Below are 22,445 nucleotides of genomic sequence, written 5' to 3'. Positions count from 1 at the left end.
AATGGACAGGACCCTTGCCTCACTGTGCAGTGCGTGACCTCACCCCCTGGGGCCAGTGAGCAGGTGGCCAAGGAAAAGAGACACATTTGTACAGCACTTTAAGAGGCATGGAACACCATTTCATTGTAAGAGTGAAGTACCCTTATTACATACATGTCGTAAAATTTTTAAGTAACAGATATTTTTAAAAATGTGTCTGATCTGAGTTATTGAATTTTTTTTCTATTTAACAAAACAGTTTGCTCCATAAATGATAAACACAGATGTGGTTATACCCTGGAATGAATTATGCAACATAATTCAATACAATTTTCCTATTTTTTAAAGAAAGATGAGAAGGGAAGAACCACCTAAGGCTTTAAAGCATAATGCCATTAGGTAAGTGATTATGACACTGGAATTTTTTTTTTTTTTTTTAGCTCCCATCTGTGTTCTTAACAAGAGCTAGAATTAAAACCAAAACAGCCAATTAATTTAATGGAAAAAAAGCATTTATTTTAGTGGGGAAAATCAGTCTAATGAGTGATTTCACATTCTATAAATGAACCTTCTTAATTGCTTCACTTTGGAACAGTTCATTTAAAAAGAGAAATGTTCACCTTGGAATTTTTCTGCACATATTTGTATTTTGTCAGCAATGTCTTTGGTTCTTAACATCCTCCCTGATGATCAAGGATGCTCTTGAACAAGTCTTGAATGCGTAATCAGCCAAATAAACAAGATAGCACTGAAATCTACTCTGATGTCTGTCAGTCTTGTCTTTTGAGGTTCAAGGCTTCTCTCAGCTTTGACTCCTACAGTGCATAAAAGGTGAACGAGTTGTGTGCACTTATTCCAATCTCCCTGTAATTAGACCTGCAGTGGGAAAGTTTTATTTCTTTTCCTCCTCCAACTCAAGTACCTTTTATATCACTTTCATATTTGCAGAGAAAAAAAAAGTTATGAATTACACTGCCATACAAATGATTGTCTGCATTACTTATCTGTTTATTTGCTCTGCACAGAAATGGTCTGTTTGGAATGTAAACCTGGAACGGTAAACACAGTACTTACCATGCTGGGTTCACACCCACCATCGTCACCATTTTCAGAGCAATCCTTTTGTGCAGATTCCATTTTTCTATTGATGTTGCTAAACAGATGACTCCAATTAGCAGTAGGTGAAAATCTTTGAAATAAGCAGATGCCACCTGAAATTACAGTTAAACCCATTATTTACGCTGGTGGGGGGAAAACATTGCACCAGAAAGACATGGTTTCACTGCACTTAACTTTGACCTTCAACTACATAATCTTTCTATTTTGTTGAAAGAAATGTAGGTGTGTTTGAATACAAATTTAAATAAGTTCCACATCCTTACCCAGAAACAGTAGTGCTATGAAAAAAATATATAGAAAAAAAAAGGGGGTACCCATATCCTGAGCTTTTAAAGAGCTGAGCAACCTCAGGCAAGTGCCTTCTATGCCTTAATTTCTCCATCTGTAAACTGGGGTTAATTAGTTTGTGCTCCTATGGCAGAATGGCCATGACTATGATCTGGGAAAGTCTCAAGTCAAGCTGTGACTTGCCAATATCTTTATCACCGCCATTATGCCAAAACTGCAGTCACTCTTTTGTATTTTGAATGGAGACTAGTAGAGGTAGAGTATACAGATACTTGGGCAACCACTTGGAGCAGGATTTACCAAAGAATGCTCTGAAAGGTACATAATATTTTTCTTAAAAAAAAAAAAAGTTTCTGTGGTCAAATAAGTTTAAAAAACAGAGTTTTCTAAGATTCTAGAATTTTCTTTCTTGTAGGCCTTCTCAAAACCTTTAAACACTGGTGTATACTTTCACTCTCAAAGTGTGGGATATCCTATACTACATATTTTTCAAACTTATCTAATCTTAGAAACCTTATTTAAAAATACCTCATGGTACTGATATTCAAGAGACCTGACTTTATGAAATGCTTGGCTTAAATTGAATCACAAGGCTGTGGTAGAAATCTTCTCCCACGGAAAGGGGAAGAAAACTGTATCATGGGTATTATGGGTTAGTTAAAAAACAAAAGTCTCCACCCACGTTACAGGACAGATGAGCCTCATGAAAGCAGTACTGGGCCCAGGCAGAAGATAGAAATCCAAAGGTGATTAATTGCATGACCTGGCATCTTGAACATGACCTCTTGCCTGAGAATGTTTCAGCTGTGGTTTAGGCAGTTGTGTGCTGGGTGGCTGAAAGCTGCATGGAGATAGATATTCTGGTTTCAATGCATTTGATGCTTTTAATGGGAAACTGAATCCATTTTCTTCAGATGGGTACCCTTAGATTGTATAAAGGTAAGAAACACCTCTCAGCATGAATAAACTCTCAGCAAGAACAAAATGGAAATACATGTGAAAGTTAATTTGGCCCTATCTTCTGAAATGGCAGGTTTCTGGAAAAGAAAACAGGGAAGCTTTTTTTTCATTAGAAACAAAGATCGCTTTTCCAACACTGTGTGAGACCAAATTCTGTTGACTAGAAAAAGCTGATGCAGGACGTGAAAGAATTGGCCCTTTTCTTGGGAGGTAGGCACCGGGCATGGATGTCAGCCTGGGAAGATTGGACACACATTTCTCCTACTGACACACATATGACTCAAGAAGCCGCAGTCTGTGTTTTGTTTTTGTCCACCTGAAGGTGGACACACATGCAGAATTCTAGAGGCAAGAAACAGCTGGAAGTTTGGAGGACTTATGTGGAAGCCTTATCAACAGGATTATTGCTCCTTTTAAATACAACTTTCTCATTGGAAGTAGCAGCACGAAGTAGGGAATCTAATTATGTCAAACATTCTCAGGAGAACTTACCTTCTTGGAAGTCATGATCCCAAACATAGGGAACATTAAGCCAGGCAGCAAAGCTGTTACCGACAGAGGCAAAGCTTCTGTCAGCCAAAACATGGCAACGACAAACAGGATGTAGGCACATTCTGCTTCCTGGACAGAACAAAGGCAAAATGCCAGGTGAAACAATGAGGCTGGGAAATCATCGTTCAAATCACAATCACATTTGCTGGATAGTCGAGTCACAGAGAAAGTTACGAAGAAACTCTGAAGGTCCCCTGCCCCTTTGAGTTGGGCAGCAAATGGTTATTTCTGAGGGGTTCCAAGAGTCAAAATTTAATACACACGAACAACCAATGACATAAAAACATCCTTATTTGTTATGTTTCCTTCACATTTTCTTCAAAACAGACAACAGCATGCAGTCAATTTTCTGTGTTCATGTCAGCGTATATAGTTGTTTGCCCTCACCTTCATTTGGCCTGTAAAATGTACTCCCTGCCTTTTCACTGCATTTCTTGGTTGGGTGGGAACCATGCACACTGACCTTCCTTCTCCCTCTACTAAAAAGGGAAATCAACCTAGAAGAAAATTATTGGTGTACTTTTTTACAGGGAAGGAAGGACAGTGCCCTGTTACATGCATGGATGAGACTGAATTTGCTCCTAAGTGACACAGACCTGGAGGTGAAGAGCCTCTGCTTTGCTTTTTAGAAAGACAGCTGAGCTCCTGGGAAGACACAGGGGGACTCAACAGGATGGAGACTCTTAATAGAATCTTTTGCTTTGCTAGGTATAAAGCTGTGGGTTTCTATTTTAGGGCATTGTTAAGGAATGGTTGGAATTTGTCATTATGTTTGGCTTATATAAATAATTTTGATATGAAATCACCCAGGATGTACTAAGTGATCAGTAAAGGTTAGCATCTCTTATAGGCTTTGTTTTGCTCTCACACTGCTTAATCTCTGCGAATTCTGAGCTGCGTTTGAAAAATTTACGAATTTACAAAAACTGCTGTCTGAGTTTAATGAGGTCTTTTATTTAAGGCTTTCCCAGGACAATAACATTTCTAGCTCCGCTGCCCTCTGATTCACCTACCTCAGGGTGAGTCCTCTGGGCCTGGTATCTACTCATCCAGCAATCCTGTACTTTCAGTGGGTTTCTAAGAAATTCTTAATAAGCCATGATTGTGTCATGTCTTTGTTGTGCTGTCTTTTTGAAGGAGAAAGTCTAAAGGTGTTTTGATGTTGACAGTGTTACACAAAGTCTGCCTCTATAATCTGACAGACAATAAAAAACAGTGAAACAAAGCTGAGCTTTGACTAAATCTTCCTGACTTGCTCTGGAGAGAATCTGTGAATATGAGCTTAATTTAAAATGCCAGTGTAGGGCTTCCCTGGTGGCGCAGTGGTTAGGAATCCACCTACCAATGCAGGGGACACAGGTTCGAGCCCTGGTCCGGGAAGATCCCACATACCGCAGAGCAGCTAAGCCCGTGTGCCACAACCACTGAGCCTGTGCTCTAGAGCCTGCGTGCCACAACTACTGAAGCCCGCGCGCCTAGAGCCCGTGCTCCGCAACAAGAGAAGCCACCGCAATGAGAAACCTGCGCACCGGAACGAAGAGTAGCCCCTGCTCGCCGCCACTAGAGAAAGCCCGCGCGCAGCAACAAAGACCCAATACAGCCAAAAAAACAAAAAACAAAAAAAACTCACCCCAGTACTTCCTGAAATATTTCTAAAGAGTCTTATCTATATTCCTTCTTCATATTTGGGTTCTGATCCCTGCTCCTCGTTATGCACCCTTCTAAACTCTAATCCATAATGTTCAATCAGGCAGTCATACCAGTGAGCCCCCAGATACTCTTAAGTGACAGCTTCTACCTGCGTGTGGCCATACCTTGGCCTCTTGGACCCTTTGACCTAGTTTAACTATGTAGACGAAGCAGTTGTGAACTGATGGCCAAATCTAGCAAAAAATACAGTTTACTTGACTTACAGTGGTATGTGTGTGTGTGCATTTAATTTGAGTCAAGATTTACAAACCAGCAGGTTTCGTATTAGATTTAAAATCCAGATTTCTGGCTTCTCTTGAAAAATGAAGGAATTTGGTAACATTGCAATCATATTCTTCCAGGTCAATAATTCTCCAGACTTGAGGACTCCGAAATTCCCCTTTAGAGACTGACTCGTGCTTTTCAGTTCTGCACAGTACCTATGCACCATCTCACGCACTCTCTTACCTGCTTGGCCTTAGACAGCATTTGAGTAAAATCTCTGGTAATAAAAATGCTGCCTACCTGCCTACCTGCTCTTCCTTGCAAATCACCAAGTGAGAATCAACACCTGGATAGCTCATTTGGATTTCTCTGCCTACCAGCTGTGTGGTCCATGGACCAGCAGCATCAGCGTGATCTGGGAGCTTGTGAGAAATGCAAGCATCTCAAGCTCTTCCCCAGGCGTTCTGAATCAGGATCACCATTTTAAGGTTCCCCAGGTGATTCTTAACATAAGTTACAGTTTGAGAAGCCCTGGGTTACTACCTCGTTTGAGGAAGTAACCTTTCGGACCTTCCCTTTTATCATTATCCCTGGGTCCAACTTGCAAACCAGAAATGTGCTTCCAGTAAGTGTCTTTTTGCTCAAGCTGAATCCCTAGACTCATAATCTATTGTGAAAACTTGGCCATTGTTCAATGTGAGGTTCATATTTACATCTTGTCTACGGAGCTTCCCACAAACACTTACATACATTTCATATTTCTGCATATGTGTCCCAGGAGATTACAGTTGCATCTGGCTAAGGCACTATATCTGTTGTCCCTGATAGCTACATTCCCACAATGTGTAGGAAATGCCTCTTTTTCCCATATCTTAAGGAAGCTCAAAGTCTAGAAAAGGAGGAAAACAGATGTATCCCCCTATGAATGGGTAGGATGGCCATCTGTCCCAGTTTTCATGGGATAGTGCTGGTTTACACCTGTTGGGCAGGTATCCCTTTTGATTAGCAATCACTTTCATTCTCAAAAGTGTCCCTCTTTGGCTGACAAATTATGCAGTCATCCTATTGATGGATCTATCCTAGGACTACCTCCTTCCTCCAATTCCTGTTTTCCATTATGTGATCTTTCTTGGTCAGGCTTGGAGTCCTGGACAGGAAAGTGTCCTTTCCCATTAGCACTTTAGGCCTTGAACAACACAAGGTTAATCCAGGCACAAAGTCAAGTATTTTAAGAATCTTATATTAAATATATATAGGATTATTTTTTTTAAATCAAAGATCTGTGGATGTTTTTGTGAAGAAAAAGAAACAAAAGATAGAGGAAAACATTTCATTTGTTATTTACATTATATTCAACAAAACTAAAATGAGGGTGACTGATTTTTGGTGCACAGGTTCTTCTGATGAAGAAGAAAACTCAGAAGTTATCTCAGTGCTCACAACTCAAAAGTCATTCTGAATGTTTGAACCATTCTGAATGTTTGTAGAACCATCTGTGAGATAGAGGCAAAAATTGCTTCATTATATCACTGGAAATTCTTAGAGTGACCCATTATCTCTAGCTCTACCATCTTTGTCTCTTTAATTTTTTTCTCTTCCCTCTCTTTCTCCACCTTCTTAGCAAGCCCCCTACTCCTAAAATAGAAGGACACCACTGTAACCACCATTGTACACCACAATCACCACTACTACCACCACCAGCAAACACTGATACAACGGTAAAAGAAGGCCAATTGTCAAATAAGTTAGACTGTGGGTGAATCATTTCCCCTCTCAGTCCCTCTCAAGTCTAGTGAAAATTGTGAGTACATCTGATGTCTTTATTAAAATTAACCTCACAACCATAACAAGTAGAAACTTGAATCAAATTCTGTTCCACAGATAGCAAAACATTTTAGTATTATAAATTCTTGAACTGAGTGAGAGCAATGCAAGTAACGTCTACTTTCATTTTGTTTATTGTGAAGGAAAATATAGGAAGGAAAAAAGATTCAAAATTAGGAGTAAGACTGATCTTACAGAAATATTTTTTAAGTCATGATCCCTACTCAAAATACTATATGAAACAAAGGGAGAAAAGTCCAGAGGACTTCCTCAAAAATAAAAACACCAATTTTCTGTTAAAGAAAACCCTATATACCCCCTACCACTTCCAAAATTTACACCGAGAAGTTCAGCAAACAAACCACATCCACTGGGCAGAGGCAGCTGTGCAGAATACAGATGTTGTAAATTCCATTCGATAGTGTGAGGTGTAATGTCACTTGACTATGTTTTCCTGCTCTGTGTGTGTACGCTGTGCCTTTGTGGCTCATTTAGGGCCATCTCCACCTTTCCTATTTAAAGAAGATTCTCTCAAACTACCAGAGGGATTACATGCAGATGATTACCAACCAATATGGGCAAGAAATTCCTGTTCCTGATTGACATATACACATTACTATATATAAAATAGATAACTAACAAGGACCTCCTACTGTATAGCACAGGGAACTCTGATCAGTACTCTCTAATGACCTATATGGGAAAAGAATCTAAAAAAGGGTGGATATATGTGTATGTATAACTGATTCACTTTGCTGTACAGCAGAAACTAACACAACATTGTAATCAATTATACTCTAATAAAAATGAAAAAAAAGAAATTCCTGATCCCTGATATTTTTGAAAAAATGAAGCATAAGAAGCCTTCTAGCAGTATATGTTTTAAAAGCATTTTTTAAACTATGAAATATTAAGAACATATGGAAAATTATATAATAAACACATTCATACACATATTTTTAAATGCTGATATTTTGCCACATTTGCTTGAATTTTTAAAAATTAAATGAAACATTCAAGATTTATATACACCACTCCACTTCCTTCTCCTCTGAAATCCTGAAAGTCAACCACTATCTAGAATGTGTATCCTTTCTATCCATGCTTTTGTGATTTTACTACATGTAACCATTAATGCATTAATAAACATCATGTGGTTTTGAGATTAAATAAGATTTTCTGTATATGTGATTTTTCAACTTGCTTTTTCACTCAATGTTTTATCTATTCCAAATGCATTCATGTTGATACATGAGGGCCTATTGTTAATTTGTTTTAAATGGATATAGCATTTCTTTTTATAAATACATTAGAATTCATTTGTCCATTTTTCTACTGATGGCTGTTTACGGGCTACGAACATCTTTGTACTTAGTTCCAAAGTGAATATAGGAAAGAGATTTTCTAAGCTAGTGTATAAAAGTAGTTATCGAAATTTCTGAGTGGAAAGTATGCAAGATGGTTGTATCAGTTTATACAGTATTAGCACCAACAATGAGAAAGTTCCGTTTCACCAACCATTGGCATATTGGACTAATTTATTTAGTTGACAATCTGATAGTATGGAAAGTTCTTCTTAATTTGCATTTGCTTGAATACCACTGAAGTATTTTTTTCATGGTTATTGAACATAATTGTTTCTCTCCTGTAAATTACCTTATTTATAGTCTCTTTCCATCTTTCTGTTCAGTTGTTTGTTTTTATCATGAATTTGTGGAGTTATTTTTAGATTCTTAAGAATATTTCTTTATAAGTATATATTTGCAAATATTTTTCTTACTCTCTGACTCATCTTTGAAATTTGCTTTATTCTATTTCTGGTTGATAAGAGGATTTTAATTTTAATGCAGTTATTTTAAAATCCTTTCTGTTATATTCTGTGCTTTTACTACCTTGTATGAGAAATTCTTTCTATATTCTATTATATTCCCATATTTTTTTCTAAAACTTAAAAAGGCTGTTTTCAAGTGTAGGGCCTAAATTTATTTGTAGAAGAATCTGATGCCTTTTTTCTAAATGTATAACCTAAATGCCCTGGCTTTTTTTATTAGATGGTCCATCTTTGGTCCATCTAATTCGTGTTGCTATATTATTTCCTGTGCCAAATCGCTACAAATGCAGGCACATGTGTTTATGGACTCCTTGTTTTGTCCCTCAATCACCTACTCCCCCCACCGCCTTTCAAACATCAACTCTTGCAGAATTACTAAACTCTTTTAACTACTATAGCTTTTCAATAAGTTTTACAATCTGTAACTCAAGTCCCTTATCTTACATTTTTCTCAAACTTGCCTTGATAGTTTTAGGCTTTTACATTTTGAATTTTAGATTTTTATTGAAATTACACAGAATTTATAAAACAAGAAATGGCCTTAAAATATTCCCATCTATTAACACTTTCATTCATTTAGGTATTCATTAAATTCCTTCTATAATATTTTGAAGTTTTCTCCATAAGGGTCATGTAAATCTGTACTATACATCTTCATTATTGTTGAAAAAATGAGAAATTAATCGAATTATCATCCTTTTGTACACATTTTTTTCTCTTTACTGTTCGGTAGCTTTAAAATTTTCTCCTTATCTTCAGTGGTTTGAAGTTTCATTTATGATGTGTCTAAACATGGACTAATATTTAATTAAATTATTTTGTACTTAGAAATGCATATTCTGGGTCTTCCCTGGTGGCGCAGTGGTTGAGAGTCCGCCTGCCAATGCAGGGGACACGGGTTCGTGCCCCGGTCCGGGAAGATCCCACATGCCGCGGAGCGGCTGGGCCCGTGAGCCATGGCCGCTGAGCCTGCGCGTCCGGAGCCTGTGCTCCGCAACGGGAGAGGCCACAACAGTGAGAGGCCCGCCTACCGCAAAAAAAAAAAAAAATGCATATTCTGTCTCAGGATTCATATCTTTTTTAATTCTGAAAAATTTAACCATTATTACTTTGAATATAATCTCTCTTCTAGTCCCTCTTTTTTCAGGAATACCTTTTACATGTATGTTGGAAATTCTGAATTCATCCTTCAAATTATTTTTTCATGTAAAGCATATTTATTTATTTATTATTCTGTCTGATTTTTAGGTGAATTCCTAGTATTCTTTCTTATCAGTTCACTGATTATGTCCTCAAGTGTAGTCAGTTTAAAGTTTACAGTTTATTATATCTTGAGTTTTTAAAATTTGATTTTTTAAAAAATTTCAGAGACTTTATTTTTCATTTCCAAGATTTCTAACTAGTCTTTTTTTTATATTCACGTGCTCTTGCTTTATATTTCTTTTTTAAAAATGAGGATTAATAGATACACAAAAAACTGCACATATATATTGTATACAATTTGCTGAGTTTTGGACATATGCATATACCTGTGTAACTATCACCACGATCAAGGTAACAAACATATCCATCATGTCCAAAAGTTTCCTCAGGCCCCATTCTGGGTTTTCTTTGTTTTTGTTTTGTGTGTGTGTGTGTGTGTGTGTGTGTGTGTGTGTGTGTGTGTGTGTGTGTTAAATATACTTAACATGAGCTCTACCCTCTTAAAAATTTTAAGTGCACAATACAATATTGTTAACTATGGTTACTGTGCTGTGTAGCAGGTTTCTAGAACTTACTCATCTTGCATAACTGAAACTTTTACCTGTTGAACAACTGCCCATTTCTCCCTCCACCCAATTTTTGGCAACCACCATTCTACTCTCTACTTTTATGAGTGTGACTATTTTAGATACTTCATAAAAGTGGAATCATGCAGTATTTTTCCTTCTATCACTGGCTCATTTCTCAGCATAATGTCCTCCATGTTGTCGCAGATGACATGATTTCATCCATGTTGTCTCAGATGACATGATTTCCTTTCTCTTTAAGGCCGAATAATATTCTGCTGTCTATAGATACCACATTTTTCTTTATTGATTCATTCATTGATGGACATTTAGGTTGTTTCCATATTTTTGCTATTGTGAATAATGCTGCAATGAACATGGGAGTACAAATACTTCTTCAAGATCTTGATTTCAGTTCTTTTGGCTATATACCTATAAGTGAGACTGCTGCATCATACATATGGTAGTTCCATTTTTAATTTTTTGAGAAACCTCCATACTGTTTTCCATAGTGACTGCATCATTTCATATTCCCACCAACAGTATACCATGGTACCAATTTCTCCACATCGTCACCAACACTTATCTTTTTAAAAAAAAATAAAAGCCATCCTAATAGGTGTGAGGTGATAACTCACTGTGGCTTTGATTTGCATTTCCCTGATGATAGTGATATTGAGTACCTTTTCATATGTCTGTTGGTCATTTGTATATCATCTTTGGAGAAATGTCCATTCAAGTCCTTTGCCTATTGTGTATTTTTGGTACCCTGGTCAAAGATCAGTTGACTACATATGCATGGGTTTATTTCTGATTTCTCTATTCTGTTTCATTGGTCTATATGTCTGTCTTTGTGCCAGTAATATACTGTTTAATTACTGTAATGTATTTTGAAGTCAGGAAGTGTGATCCTTCAAGCTTCGTTCTCTTTGCTCAGATACCTTTGGTTATTCAAGGTCTTTGTGGTTCCATATGAATTTTAAGATTGTTTTATCTATTTCTGTAAAAAATGTCATAGGAATTTTGATGGGGATAGCACTGAATTTGTAGATTGCTTTGGGTAGATGGACATTTTAGCAATATTAAGTCTTCCAATCCATGAACATGAGATGTCTATTTATGTGTGTTTCCTTTAATTTCTTTCATCAATGTTTTATAGTTTTATAGTTTTCAGAAGGTGAAGCTCCTGGTTAAGTTTATTCCTAAGTATTTTATTCTTTTAGATGCTATTGTAAATGGGATTTTAAAAAAAAATTTCTTTTCTCATAGTTGTTAATGTGTAGAAAACAACTGATTTTTTGCATTGATTTTGTATCCTTCAACTTTACTGAATTTGTTTATTAGTTATAACAGTTTTTTGTGGAGTATTTACAGTTTTCTACACATAAGATCATTTTACTTCTCCCTTTCCAATTTAATGCCTTTTAATTCTTTTTCTTGCCTAATTGTTCTGGTTAGGACTTCTAATACTGTATTAAATAGAAGTGGTGAGAGTGGGCATCCTTGTCTTATTTCTAATCCTAGAGGAAAAGCTTTTAGTTTTTCACCATTGAGTATGATGTTACATACTCAGGGCTTGTCATATACATCCTTTTTTATGTTGAGGTTCATTCCTTCTATACTTAATTTGTTGAGAGTTTTTCATCATAAAAGGATGTTGAATTTTGTCAATGATTTGTCAGCATCTATTGAGATGACTATGTGATTTTTAAAAATCCTTCATTCTGTTAATGTGATACATCACATTAACTGTTTTGTGTATATTGAATCATCCTTGTATCCCAGGGATAAATCCCACTTGGTCATGTTGTATGATCCTTTTAATGTGCTAATGTGTTTGGTTGGCTAGTACTTCGTAGAGGAGCCTGTGATTTCCTTTCATTGTATTGTCCCTTTGCCTGACTTTGGTATGAGGATAATGTTGGCCTCATAAAATCAGTTTGGAAGTGTTCACTCCTCTTCAATTTTTTGGAACAGTTTTAAAAGGATTGGCATTAATTCTTTTGAAATATATTTGGTAGAATTTACCAGTGAAGCCCTGGTCCTGACCTTTGTTAGGAAGTTTTTGATTACTGATTCAAGCACTTCACACTCATTATTGGTCTGTTCAGGTTTTCTGTTTCCTTATGATTCAGTCTTCATAGGTTGTATGTTTCTAGGAACTTGTCCACTTTTAGGTTATTTAATAGGTTGCTGTGTAATTGCATATTGTAATACAATATTGTAATATTGTATATTTCTATTTTAAAAATAATTTGTCATCTATTGTGGATTTTCCCCCTTTCCTCATCTATTGATTTCCCTGTTATTTTCATTTTATTTGGAATGTTTTCATCTCTGTGTTGATTTCATTGTCAGACTTTCTTGGTTGTCTTATTGCATTTTGAAATTTTATTTCCAGATGCACCCTGTGTGGTAGTTGTTTTGTTTCTGTGTTTTTTCTTTCTGTACTCATTGTTCACCATCTAGAAGTTTTACAGTTGCCTCCAGCCAGTCCCTAGCTCATAGTCCAGAATGTGTCTTATCTTGTCAGCCTGAGGTCCTGTCCACCCAGGACAATGCAAATCCCGCCATCTAGCTGGATCAGGAAGCTTGGATCAGCTCTGCCTGGGAGGCTGGGCAGAATCTGCTTCCTCTGAATGCCACCACAGAGAGCGGTCAGTCTAGCTTTTTGGGGGGCCTGTCATAGTTGCCGAGAAAACCACTCTCCAGCCCCTAGTTTGTGGCACTAAAATTAACTCTGACCCTAGAATGATGTGGGAGCATTTTAGACCACAGGTTCTCACATTTGCTCTGCTTGCGTGCTTTTCTGACCCATTCTGGTCTACAGCATGGTTTATTAGCTTTGTGTTTGTGGTGGAGAAAGGGATGAGGGGGGTCTTAATTGTACAAACTTCATCTAGACTGGTAATCACAGGCTTTAAAGATAGGAAATCTTATTTAAAAGGTGAAGATATTTGCCAAAATAAATAGGCAAATCTGTTTTTCTGACTTATGACTAAGTAAGAGGAGGGGAAAATAACATTTATGAATGCCTGCAACATGCCAGATATAATACTTGTTTTATGTAGTCCTTACCAAAATTCTATAAAGTAGGTATGGTAATTCCATGTTGAGCTTAGGATCAATAATCACATTGCTAGTATGTAGTGGAGTTCAATCCAAGTATATCCATGAGAGCACATCTTATTTCATTTACTGCCTTATTCCTAGCACTTAAACCAATGCCTGGCATATACTAAGTGCCCAGTAATATTTATTAAATGAATGAAGCTTTTTTCCCTCGGTGTCTTTTCTACAGCTGTTTTTATTCATATATCTTGATCCCTATATAAAATAATCACTCTACTAGGCATAAATTCTTTAGCCTAGGAATCTCTTTTCTTTGCCTTGTTCTCTTTTCTGTTTTCTCTTCTACTTGCCTGGCGCTGGATGTTTTCACGCTCATCCCGGTGGATGAAGTGTCTCTATAGTTCTCCTGAGGTTCTCACCTCTCTTGCTAATAAGCTGAGATTGGAACTAAAACTTTTACTTGCGTAGGTCACTTCCCAGTAGCTGCCCCTCTCCCACTTCCCCATTTCACAATATTAGTCATATGTTGTCTTAACCACCCCAAGTAAGTGCAGCCAGGAACTTGCTACCGAGGCAGAAAAGGCAAGTGACCCTATGACTAGGCAGTGTGGATAATGACTCCCCTCCACTGAAGTTCTGAGTGTCAAATTATCTTGGGAAATGTGGCTGATTATATTTAAAAATCACCTTGGTTCTCTTTGAAATTATTGTTCTGGGTGGAATTGAAATATAAATTAGGCTTTAAAATATAGTTTTTTCACCTCTTCTCCCCCTTTTTAATGACACACTGACTGATATTATGGAATAATTTCACTGATGAATTAGTACATATGTGGGTACGATCTCTCAGCACAGCTTGAGAAAAGCAGGACCAATCACAGGCCTCACTCACTGCAATTGATTTTCGAAAAAGAATGCAAAGCAATGAAGACAGGAGAAAAATAATGCATTCTAAATCTGTGTGCTACAAGAAAAACACTATTATTATTTGGCAGAACCCGTAAAGGGCTTTGCATAGTTCGTGACACACCTACCCCTACTGCTGCAGGAAATTCTCAAGACTTCCATCCATCTTAACTGCAAAGCTTAAAGTGACTCCATCTTGGAAGATGGAGAGTAAGAAGCTCAACTACAAAGTCAAGGAAAAATAATTAGCATTTCTAGTTAGTTTTCAGCAGGGAAAGGCAATTGGTGGCTCTGCTATGTCAGTTACAGGGGAATTTTTAACTCCTTTTCATCTAATTTCTGAAAACAATTAGCAATGGATACATGCTGTATTCACACCCCAGGCACACAGTGGAACTGGACATAGCCATAGAGATCATCTTGTTCTCCAATCTGACAATGCACCAGGGTGTGATAAAAGCTCAGGCCATGGATTAACTGCTTCCCAATCAGGATGAGTCTGTTAAATGTGCAGCATCGTGGACTTCACCTCCATAAGTACCTCAGGTGAATCTGGGGCAGCCAATCCACAGATAACACTGAAAACTCTTTGAAGTCTTGTTCATTTTACAGATGAGGACATGGGCCAGAGAGTAGCATGACAGAATCACTTGGGGAGTTTTTCAGAATCTGCTAGATAAGTTGGGACAGCCTAGGTTGTGCTGTGGCAAAACCCCCTAAATCTCAGCAGCTTAAAACAACCAAAGTTTATTGCTTGCTCACATTATTTGGTCATCAGGGGTCGTGGTTGCTCTGTAATCCAGGCAGTGGGAGACCTCATCTCAACATGTGTTTTGTGATTACAGATGCAGGAACAATGGGGCACGAGGTTTTAAAAATCTGATATAAATGCCATTAAGGAAGCAATAGCATGGACGGGCTTGAAAGCCAGACAGCTTGTCTTTAAATCCTCCTACTCCCCTTAGAGGCGTGTGGCTTTGGACAAATTGCTTAACCTCTCTGAGTGTCGGTTTGCTCATCTGTCAAATGGGGATAATATTGACTATTCTAATGGTTGTTAGGAGGCTGACAGTAGACATTCACATATACTGTTGTTACCAACCAAGGTATAAATATGTATCATGAAAGGAAAAGAAGAGCTTCATGGAAGAGACACACTCCTGTTACACCTACATTCTTGTTCTGCCCCTTAGTCGCTCTCTATTCTCTATTTGAAGTTCTTTCCTTTCATCGTCTCCTTTCTCCTGTATCTTGTCCCTCCTACAAGATCTAGCTTAGGTACCATACCCTTGTGCCGCAAGAGGTCCTTAATCCATCCGTTCAGCACAGTTATCAACTATCTAACTGTGTGACAGGCACTGTGCTTGGGCCGGAGGAAACAAGTTAAACAACATGTTCTGTGTTCTTGAGGGGGAGGCAAGGATAAAGGCAAAATGGAATACATACTACGATGGAGGCCGTTGTCTCCACGACTGTGCAATGAGAGCATGGAGGATGATTCTGTTTGTATCACAGCCCAAGCTGCCTATCCCAAGAGGGACAGGGCGAGAGGAGTGGGCGTTCCAGGAGGAGGATGCAGCATGTGCAGAGAAAGAGAGGGAAGAACAATCATGGGTCTCCTAGGGCGGCAGACAGTGAAATATTGCTGCCATGGGAAATGTGAATGCAATGCGGGAGATAGGTACTGGGGGCTTTGGGGAGGGCTATTAGGAGGAATAAATGGCAAAATCCCAAAGATCCATCAGTATATACATGTTTGGTTTAGATATTTTCCCCCTGTCAGCAAAAGGGAGCCATGGAAGATGTCTGACCAGTGGTACAGTAGGACGAGGTTGACATTTTAAAAATAGTCCTCTGGCAGGAGACTCTGGGGGAAAGAGTGTGAAAATGGTCTATGAAAGAGAGGAAAAGACAGGCTTGAGGAGAGCAGTGCCAGCAGGAATGGAGATGAAGACACAGATGGGAAGCGGGTGGATTCAGGAGGTAAAGCAACATAGACTGAGAGATGAGGGCTTAGGAATATCTGAGGGATCTGACATGATGCACAGATTTCAGACCTGGAAACGGGGTAGCAGATTCTCCGAGACAGGGAAAATAGAAGGAGCAGCAGGTTGTGGGCAAGTGGGCTGTGTGTGGTTGGGGGAATGGAAGGGCTGAAGAATGATGAATCCCTAGAGGTATATTCACCTTTTAATTACATGTCTAGAACACAAATCATTTGTTTCCATCATTTGGCATGGATTTATATACAACCTTATCTTGTGATGAATGTTGGCCATGGTATATATTGACTTTTCAGCAATTGTGCAAGCTACTTGAAAGCAGAAACATTAAACTGCTAATATGCCACTGTTCACTGAGCACAATACTTTGGGCCTAGCAAGTTCTCATCAAATATTCATGAAATAAATATATATCCCATTTGGATTTTCTGGTTTTGTTCATCTCCTACCACATTAATTAGCATGATTCCATGCCTTCTTTTTCTTGCCCTCCATCATTCTCATGCTTTTTTGTATCTATAATGTTCACTTTCTTGGAGTTTTATAGCATTTCCCCCCTTTATCTTAAATCTCTACAACAGTTTAGACCAACATTAAAAACAATATCAACTGTTTCATTACTTGATTTGCCCCTTTAAAAGATCCTTACGCTTTCTCAGAATTCTGCCCTCCCTCTTCTCTCACTTGTGTTCTTTTTAAATTTTCTCCCACTCGCTTTCCTTTCTTTTGTCAGACTTCTCAACCTACCACTTTCCCCCTTCCATCAGAGCCTTTATCACTTTAAGGTTTACATTTCTTTACAAGAGTTTGCTCCCATCTGTTTAGTTTTTCTAGATGGAGCACCATAAGACTCTCATTATGTATCATTTCTTTTACTTATTATAATTTCTATTATAACTTTGAAATTTACGGTGCATCAGATGCATAGATTGTGAAGGAAACAGAAGCAGCCCACGACAGGTGGCCCTCCCAGCTGTGTTGCCTCCATCCCTAACCTGGGCCGGTCCAGCGCCCTAAGGCTCTCTGCTCCGCTGACTCTTCCTCTCTCCTCTCTTCAAGTTTCTCCTGGTGTAAAATATTTTCCAGAGAAATCCTGAAGTATCTGACAGAAACCTGAAATCTGGTCTCGGATTTACAACCAGTCAACTAGGGAATGCTGCTCAGTATCCGTGTGGCTGTTTTCCTGTCTCCTTAACTGAAAAAAAAAATGGGGGTCCATAATGAATGGGTAAATTAGATGGAGTGACACACCTAGAAGGATGCTCTCTACAAACAGAAAATATTATTGCTCAGTTTTCTCCTATTAAAACTCCTCAAACAAACTTGGCCTTCTTTTTATCGTTTTGTTCCATCAAAAGAAATACAAAGAAAAGCCAAGAAACTAGAAAAATAAGTAAAGAAATAGTACGGAGTTCTGAGAAGTAAAATTAACAAGCTGCTAGAAATAGTCATAAAAGAACAAAGTTGCACTGTGAATATCCCTGGGACTACGGCATGTAGCCTAGGCCAATTTTAACAAGTTTTTATCTGGGAATATTTAAGATATTCCCTCTCCAAAAAGAAAAATTCAGTGCAATTATTAATTTTACTCAAATATTTACATAAATATCAATTACACTACAGGCTTGTTTTAACTGACCACTAACTACTAATTGGGAAAGGACTAGGACTCTACCCTTATACTTAGGTGAGGATTAAAAAGACAGTATTTTTGATGTTTCAGTGTAAAGCAATAAGGAAATGCAATTCCTTTAGTAAAGTGACATTTACACCAATGTGTTAGGAGTATACTTATTACCCTCGGAAGCTATAAAGACACAGATATTCAGTTGTGGTTGAGATCACTGGCTCTAAAGTCAGACAGATGTTGATTGGAAACATCTGTATAGCCACATTTTGGTAAGCTATTTGCATGTTTCTATCTCCATTTCTAACCTGCAAAATTTGACCAATTACAATACCTAATTCATAAGGATTCAATTGGAGCTTCTGTTTGACTTATGCTCATAGGCTTCTGGGGTGATATCAGTACATATTTTCTTTCGCTATAAAATATTATTTCCATGAAAACACTGAAATTCACAGTTCCAAGGTCTCTTCCAACTAGAAGATTTTAAGATGCCCACTAAATGCCATGACTCATGGTAAACATTTGGGCACAGGTGTGAAGGGAAGGGGCACCATATCCTGACAAGCTGATAATACAAGCTTGTGTAGCTGGGACTCTGGGACATTCAGCAAATGACACACATGAGAGCGCTACTCTGTTTCTCATAGGTCCACCCCCAGTGATTAGAATCACTGCAATCTTCTACCTTAAAGACATTGAGTTGCATGAGGTCAATTGAGGAAATGGGAAAGATGCACCTCTTCTCTGGTCTGACCTGTCTAAAGCATTATTGTAAAGAGTTATGCCTGAGTTGTTGATAAATGATTATCAAGCCACACTTTATGTGACTCTTCAAAATAGAGGGTAAATCTTCAACAGTACAAAATATAGAAAAGAGTAAAACAAAACCACTGTTAAATCATGAATTCTGAGTTCTGACAGAACCTGAGTTCAAATCCAATTTCAATAGCATCTCTGTGGCCTTTGTTGGGTCACATGTCTGCAAAGCGAAGCCCTTCCCCTCCCTTTTGAACATTACATTGCAAAGCCACTTAGGGGCTCTCATCATTGATGCTACATTTTTGAATTAAGGTAAAATTAAGGTAAGGGTTAAGGCTGGTCTATAGAAACAACTCAATAATCAGAAGGAAAATGAAAAACAATCAGCCAATAACTTATTGTTTGTTGGTTCTACATCATGTAGATTCACTGTGCTTTTATAAAGCAAAATTGACTGTGTTTTGCTTGACTATTATTGTGGGTTTGGAAGCAAGAATAGGGTTCTCCAGTTTGGTAACATGAAAGTTACAATAAATTGATTTGCATTCATGTCAAAGTAAGCCTCTACCTAACTTTTAAACACTCCAAAGGCCCACATCCTCTGAAACAAAGTTTTGCTCTCCTTGTAAGCAACAGTTAAAATAATATTCTTTGGGGCCTCCCTGGTGGCGCAGTGGCTGTGAGTCCGCCTGCCGAGGCAGGGGACACGGGTTCGTGCCCCGGTCCGGGAAGATCCCACATGCCGCGGAGCGGCTGGGCCCGTGAGCCATGGCCGCTGAGCCTGCGCGTCCGGAGCCTGTGCTCCGCAACGGGAGAGGCCACAACAGTGAGAGGCCTGCGTACCGAAAAAAGAAAAAAAAAAAAATAATAATAATAATATTCTTTGGGTTTGATTAGCGGTTGATTGAATGTTTAAGTATGCATTTAGAGCAAACAAAAAATGAAATCATGTTACTGTACTAGAAAAAATTCCTCCCATTAACATTAATTGAGTTTTAACAAATGAGTTGATTAGAGCGAAAGGAAAGAGGAGCACAGTTTGTCAAATGCAACTTGTTGCCAGGTTTCCCCACAGACCTAATGTACACTTTCTGGTTAATGACTCATGCATGGAGAACGTTGCTTTTTATTAATTTAATTGTTCTTCCTTTTCAAGAGCTTATATTCACTTCCTCTGAAAATTATGGAAGATACTCAAAGTGTCATATGTGTATATGTCAAAGGAGCAGCACAGATGATATGCAGTCATGGCCAAAGTTTGTCTTGACTAATTTAACTTATTTTCTCTACCATAAGTAAGAACTTATGCTGAGACTAACCCAGAAATATTAAAATAGAGCAGGTGTCCAGATATGAATCAGGATATACTCATGGTAGAAGTCAGCCAAGTCTGGGGGACAGGTAGGACCAGGGGAGTTGGAAAAAGAAGGCCGCCATGCACACTAGATGGAGTGACGAGTCTTCGAAGCAGATGGGGGTGGGCATTCAGATGAAATCCCTATGTCTGTGATTCACATGTCATCTAGTGGCTGCCAGAGACTCATAGAAGAGTCTTCACAACTAGCTGGGGTGGGAGGGGCAGGGGAAACAGGAGGATTAGTCACAAAGAATTTGCAAAACAAAACCAACCAAGCCAAAGACCACGGAGTGTGCCTGTGGTTTTCACTAGACATTCTCTAAAACTTTGGGGGTTCAGAACGATATTTGACGAAAAGTGGGAGAGAGTTCCTCCCTCCCCCCTTGGGGCACTGTGAGACCTCCGTTGCCCCTCCTGCTCCTGAAGGAAACACCCCGCAGCTGGGGCCGGCAGATGCCAGATCCCTTGCCGGCTTTGCAGGTAGAGGAGGCCTTGACAGAGTCAAAAAAGACTTTTCAGTAGCTGACACGACTTTCCTTCAGACAGTGGCAGACTTCTGAGGGAGGGTGCAGTATTATAATTACTGCAATTCTATTTTTACCCAGACTAGTATAACCTTGGTTAATGCTTGTGAGAGAAGAACATCAGAAAGGTTCTCTTCTACTCAGAGAAAAGGCATCATGGCGTGGCGGCATCTGCACAGCTGTGGGATCAACAGATTTGGGGAGATTCTCACTAGCCCACTTACTGTGTGCCAGCCACAGCTCCAAGTAAGTGCTTGACGAGTGCTTATTTATTTAATCCTCATAACAAGCCCGTTACTCTCAATCTTACATATGAGGCAATGGAAGCACAGAGAGGTCAATTAATTTGTCCAGGTCACACAGCTTCTAAGTGGAAACCTGGGAGCTAAAACAGAGAGCCTGACTCTGGTGACTGTCCTCTTACCATCAAGAGACACTTGTCGTGCCTGGCGTAGAGAAGGTGCTCATTAAATGTTTGCTGATACAATCATTTCCCCAAGGTATTAAAAATGCATTGCGGGCTTCCCTGGTGGCGCAGTGGTTGCGAGTCCGCCCTGCGCGTCCGGAGCCTGTGCTCCGCAATGGGAGAGGCCACAACAGTGAGAGGCCCACGTACCACTAAAAAAAAAAAAAAAAAAAAAGCATTGCGTTTATTATTCTGGACTTAATAGACTGACCACACTTAAAAGGAAACAGAAAAATCCCTACAAGCACACCAAAATGATATAAAATCTCAAATGATCAGAACATGTACAATTATTTATTAGACTTTTCTGATTAACCAAGGAAAATTACTTCATGCTTTCAATGAAGCATATGGAAACTAGATTTCCAGAAGGTTCCGTGGCCCACACCAAGCCACGGAGCTGTCAAGTAAATTAGTTTGCGCTAGACCCTCCCTAGGACTCCCAAGTTTTCTTCTAGCTCTTTCCCCCAGTGTCACATTGCTGCCTAGTCTCAGGGGAAGGGATTGTGTTAACAGGATGCTCTCTGGAGATTGATAACTAGAATGACAGGATCTCAAGGGTTGTGATTCTTTTGTCCTTCCTCTCATCTGGTTGCCAGGCAGAGAACCATTCTGACTGAATATACTATTTAATTATTGCAGTTAATCATACCGAGGGTCAACAACATTAATCATTAAAAAGGAGAAAAAATGGACAAAACACAATGTATAACCATCCTGATTTCAAGCCCAAGGTGTCACCACCCATTCAGCTCTGAGCCAGACAATTACATAGCAACAATAAAGGACAATTAGATAAATCAGAAAACCCACCAGCCCATTCTCCGGGTTCACATACCTTGGTGCGGAGGACGAGTGGTAGTGGCAATAAAATCAACAGAGTGAAAACTACAAGGAGAAACCGGCGATAAACTAAAATATAACTGAAGAATTTCATTGTCCTCAACAGGTGACTTCAATAGTGTTCTCCTCAAAAAAAAGGCAGACGTTAAATAGCCAACCTGGATTAATATTTCTCTAGCCCATCATCTTCATTTACTGCCCCAGACTCACCAACACGAGTTAAAATTAAATCTCGATTTTTATTGTTTTACTGTCACAATTCACATGGAGAGATAAGCCCAAGAGCGTTTGCGAGAAATCAAAGACCATTTTCTGTTCTGTTTTTGAAGGGCAAAAATGTGTCCTAACTGTGCACATTAACTGGAATATGCACTGGCCAAGTCTAGGAGAAGGCAAACCATGAGACTGGCTGAGTCTGCCCACAATGAGACCCCTCCTTACCTTTTGATGTTCCCTGAATTTGATGCTTCACACTTGCGTGGTGCCTTGAGCAGCTCTTTACTTGGTGCCTCCAGTACCCTTTCCAGTGAAGCTCATTTTCAGTTTGTGAATCGAAATAGCAGCCCCAGTAGTAGGAATTCCAGTGCGAAAAGGCAAGTTTTTGCTACAGATGGGTTTTTCTGGGACTTCTCAGATAAGGTATTGAGGC

The 22,445-nt window shown here is 38.8% G+C and overlaps 1 protein-coding gene across 1 annotated transcript in view; it reads right to left on the bottom strand.

Annotated features, from left to right (window-relative positions):
• SLC13A1 (solute carrier family 13 member 1) overlaps positions 1–21,890 on the bottom strand; it is a 76,964-nt gene extending 55,074 nt beyond the window's left edge. The window contains exons 1-3 of the mRNA XM_007130532.2: positions 21,792–21,890; positions 2,839–2,967; positions 1,054–1,190 (exon numbers count right to left, since the gene is read on the bottom strand). Coding sequence (XP_007130594.2) covers positions 1,054–1,190; positions 2,839–2,967; positions 21,792–21,890 — 365 coding nt within the window. The remainder of the gene's footprint in view (positions 1–1,053; positions 1,191–2,838; positions 2,968–21,791) is intronic.
• Between the last annotated feature and the right edge of the window lie 555 nt (positions 21,891–22,445).

The sequence above is a fragment of the Physeter macrocephalus genome, chromosome 5 (assembly GCF_002837175.3).
Source record: "Physeter macrocephalus isolate SW-GA chromosome 5, ASM283717v5, whole genome shotgun sequence".
Classification (NCBI taxonomy): Eukaryota; Metazoa; Chordata; class Mammalia; order Artiodactyla; family Physeteridae; genus Physeter; species Physeter macrocephalus.
The sequence above is the reverse complement of the archived record's forward strand: the minus strand, read 5'-3'. Positions and strand labels throughout refer to the sequence as shown.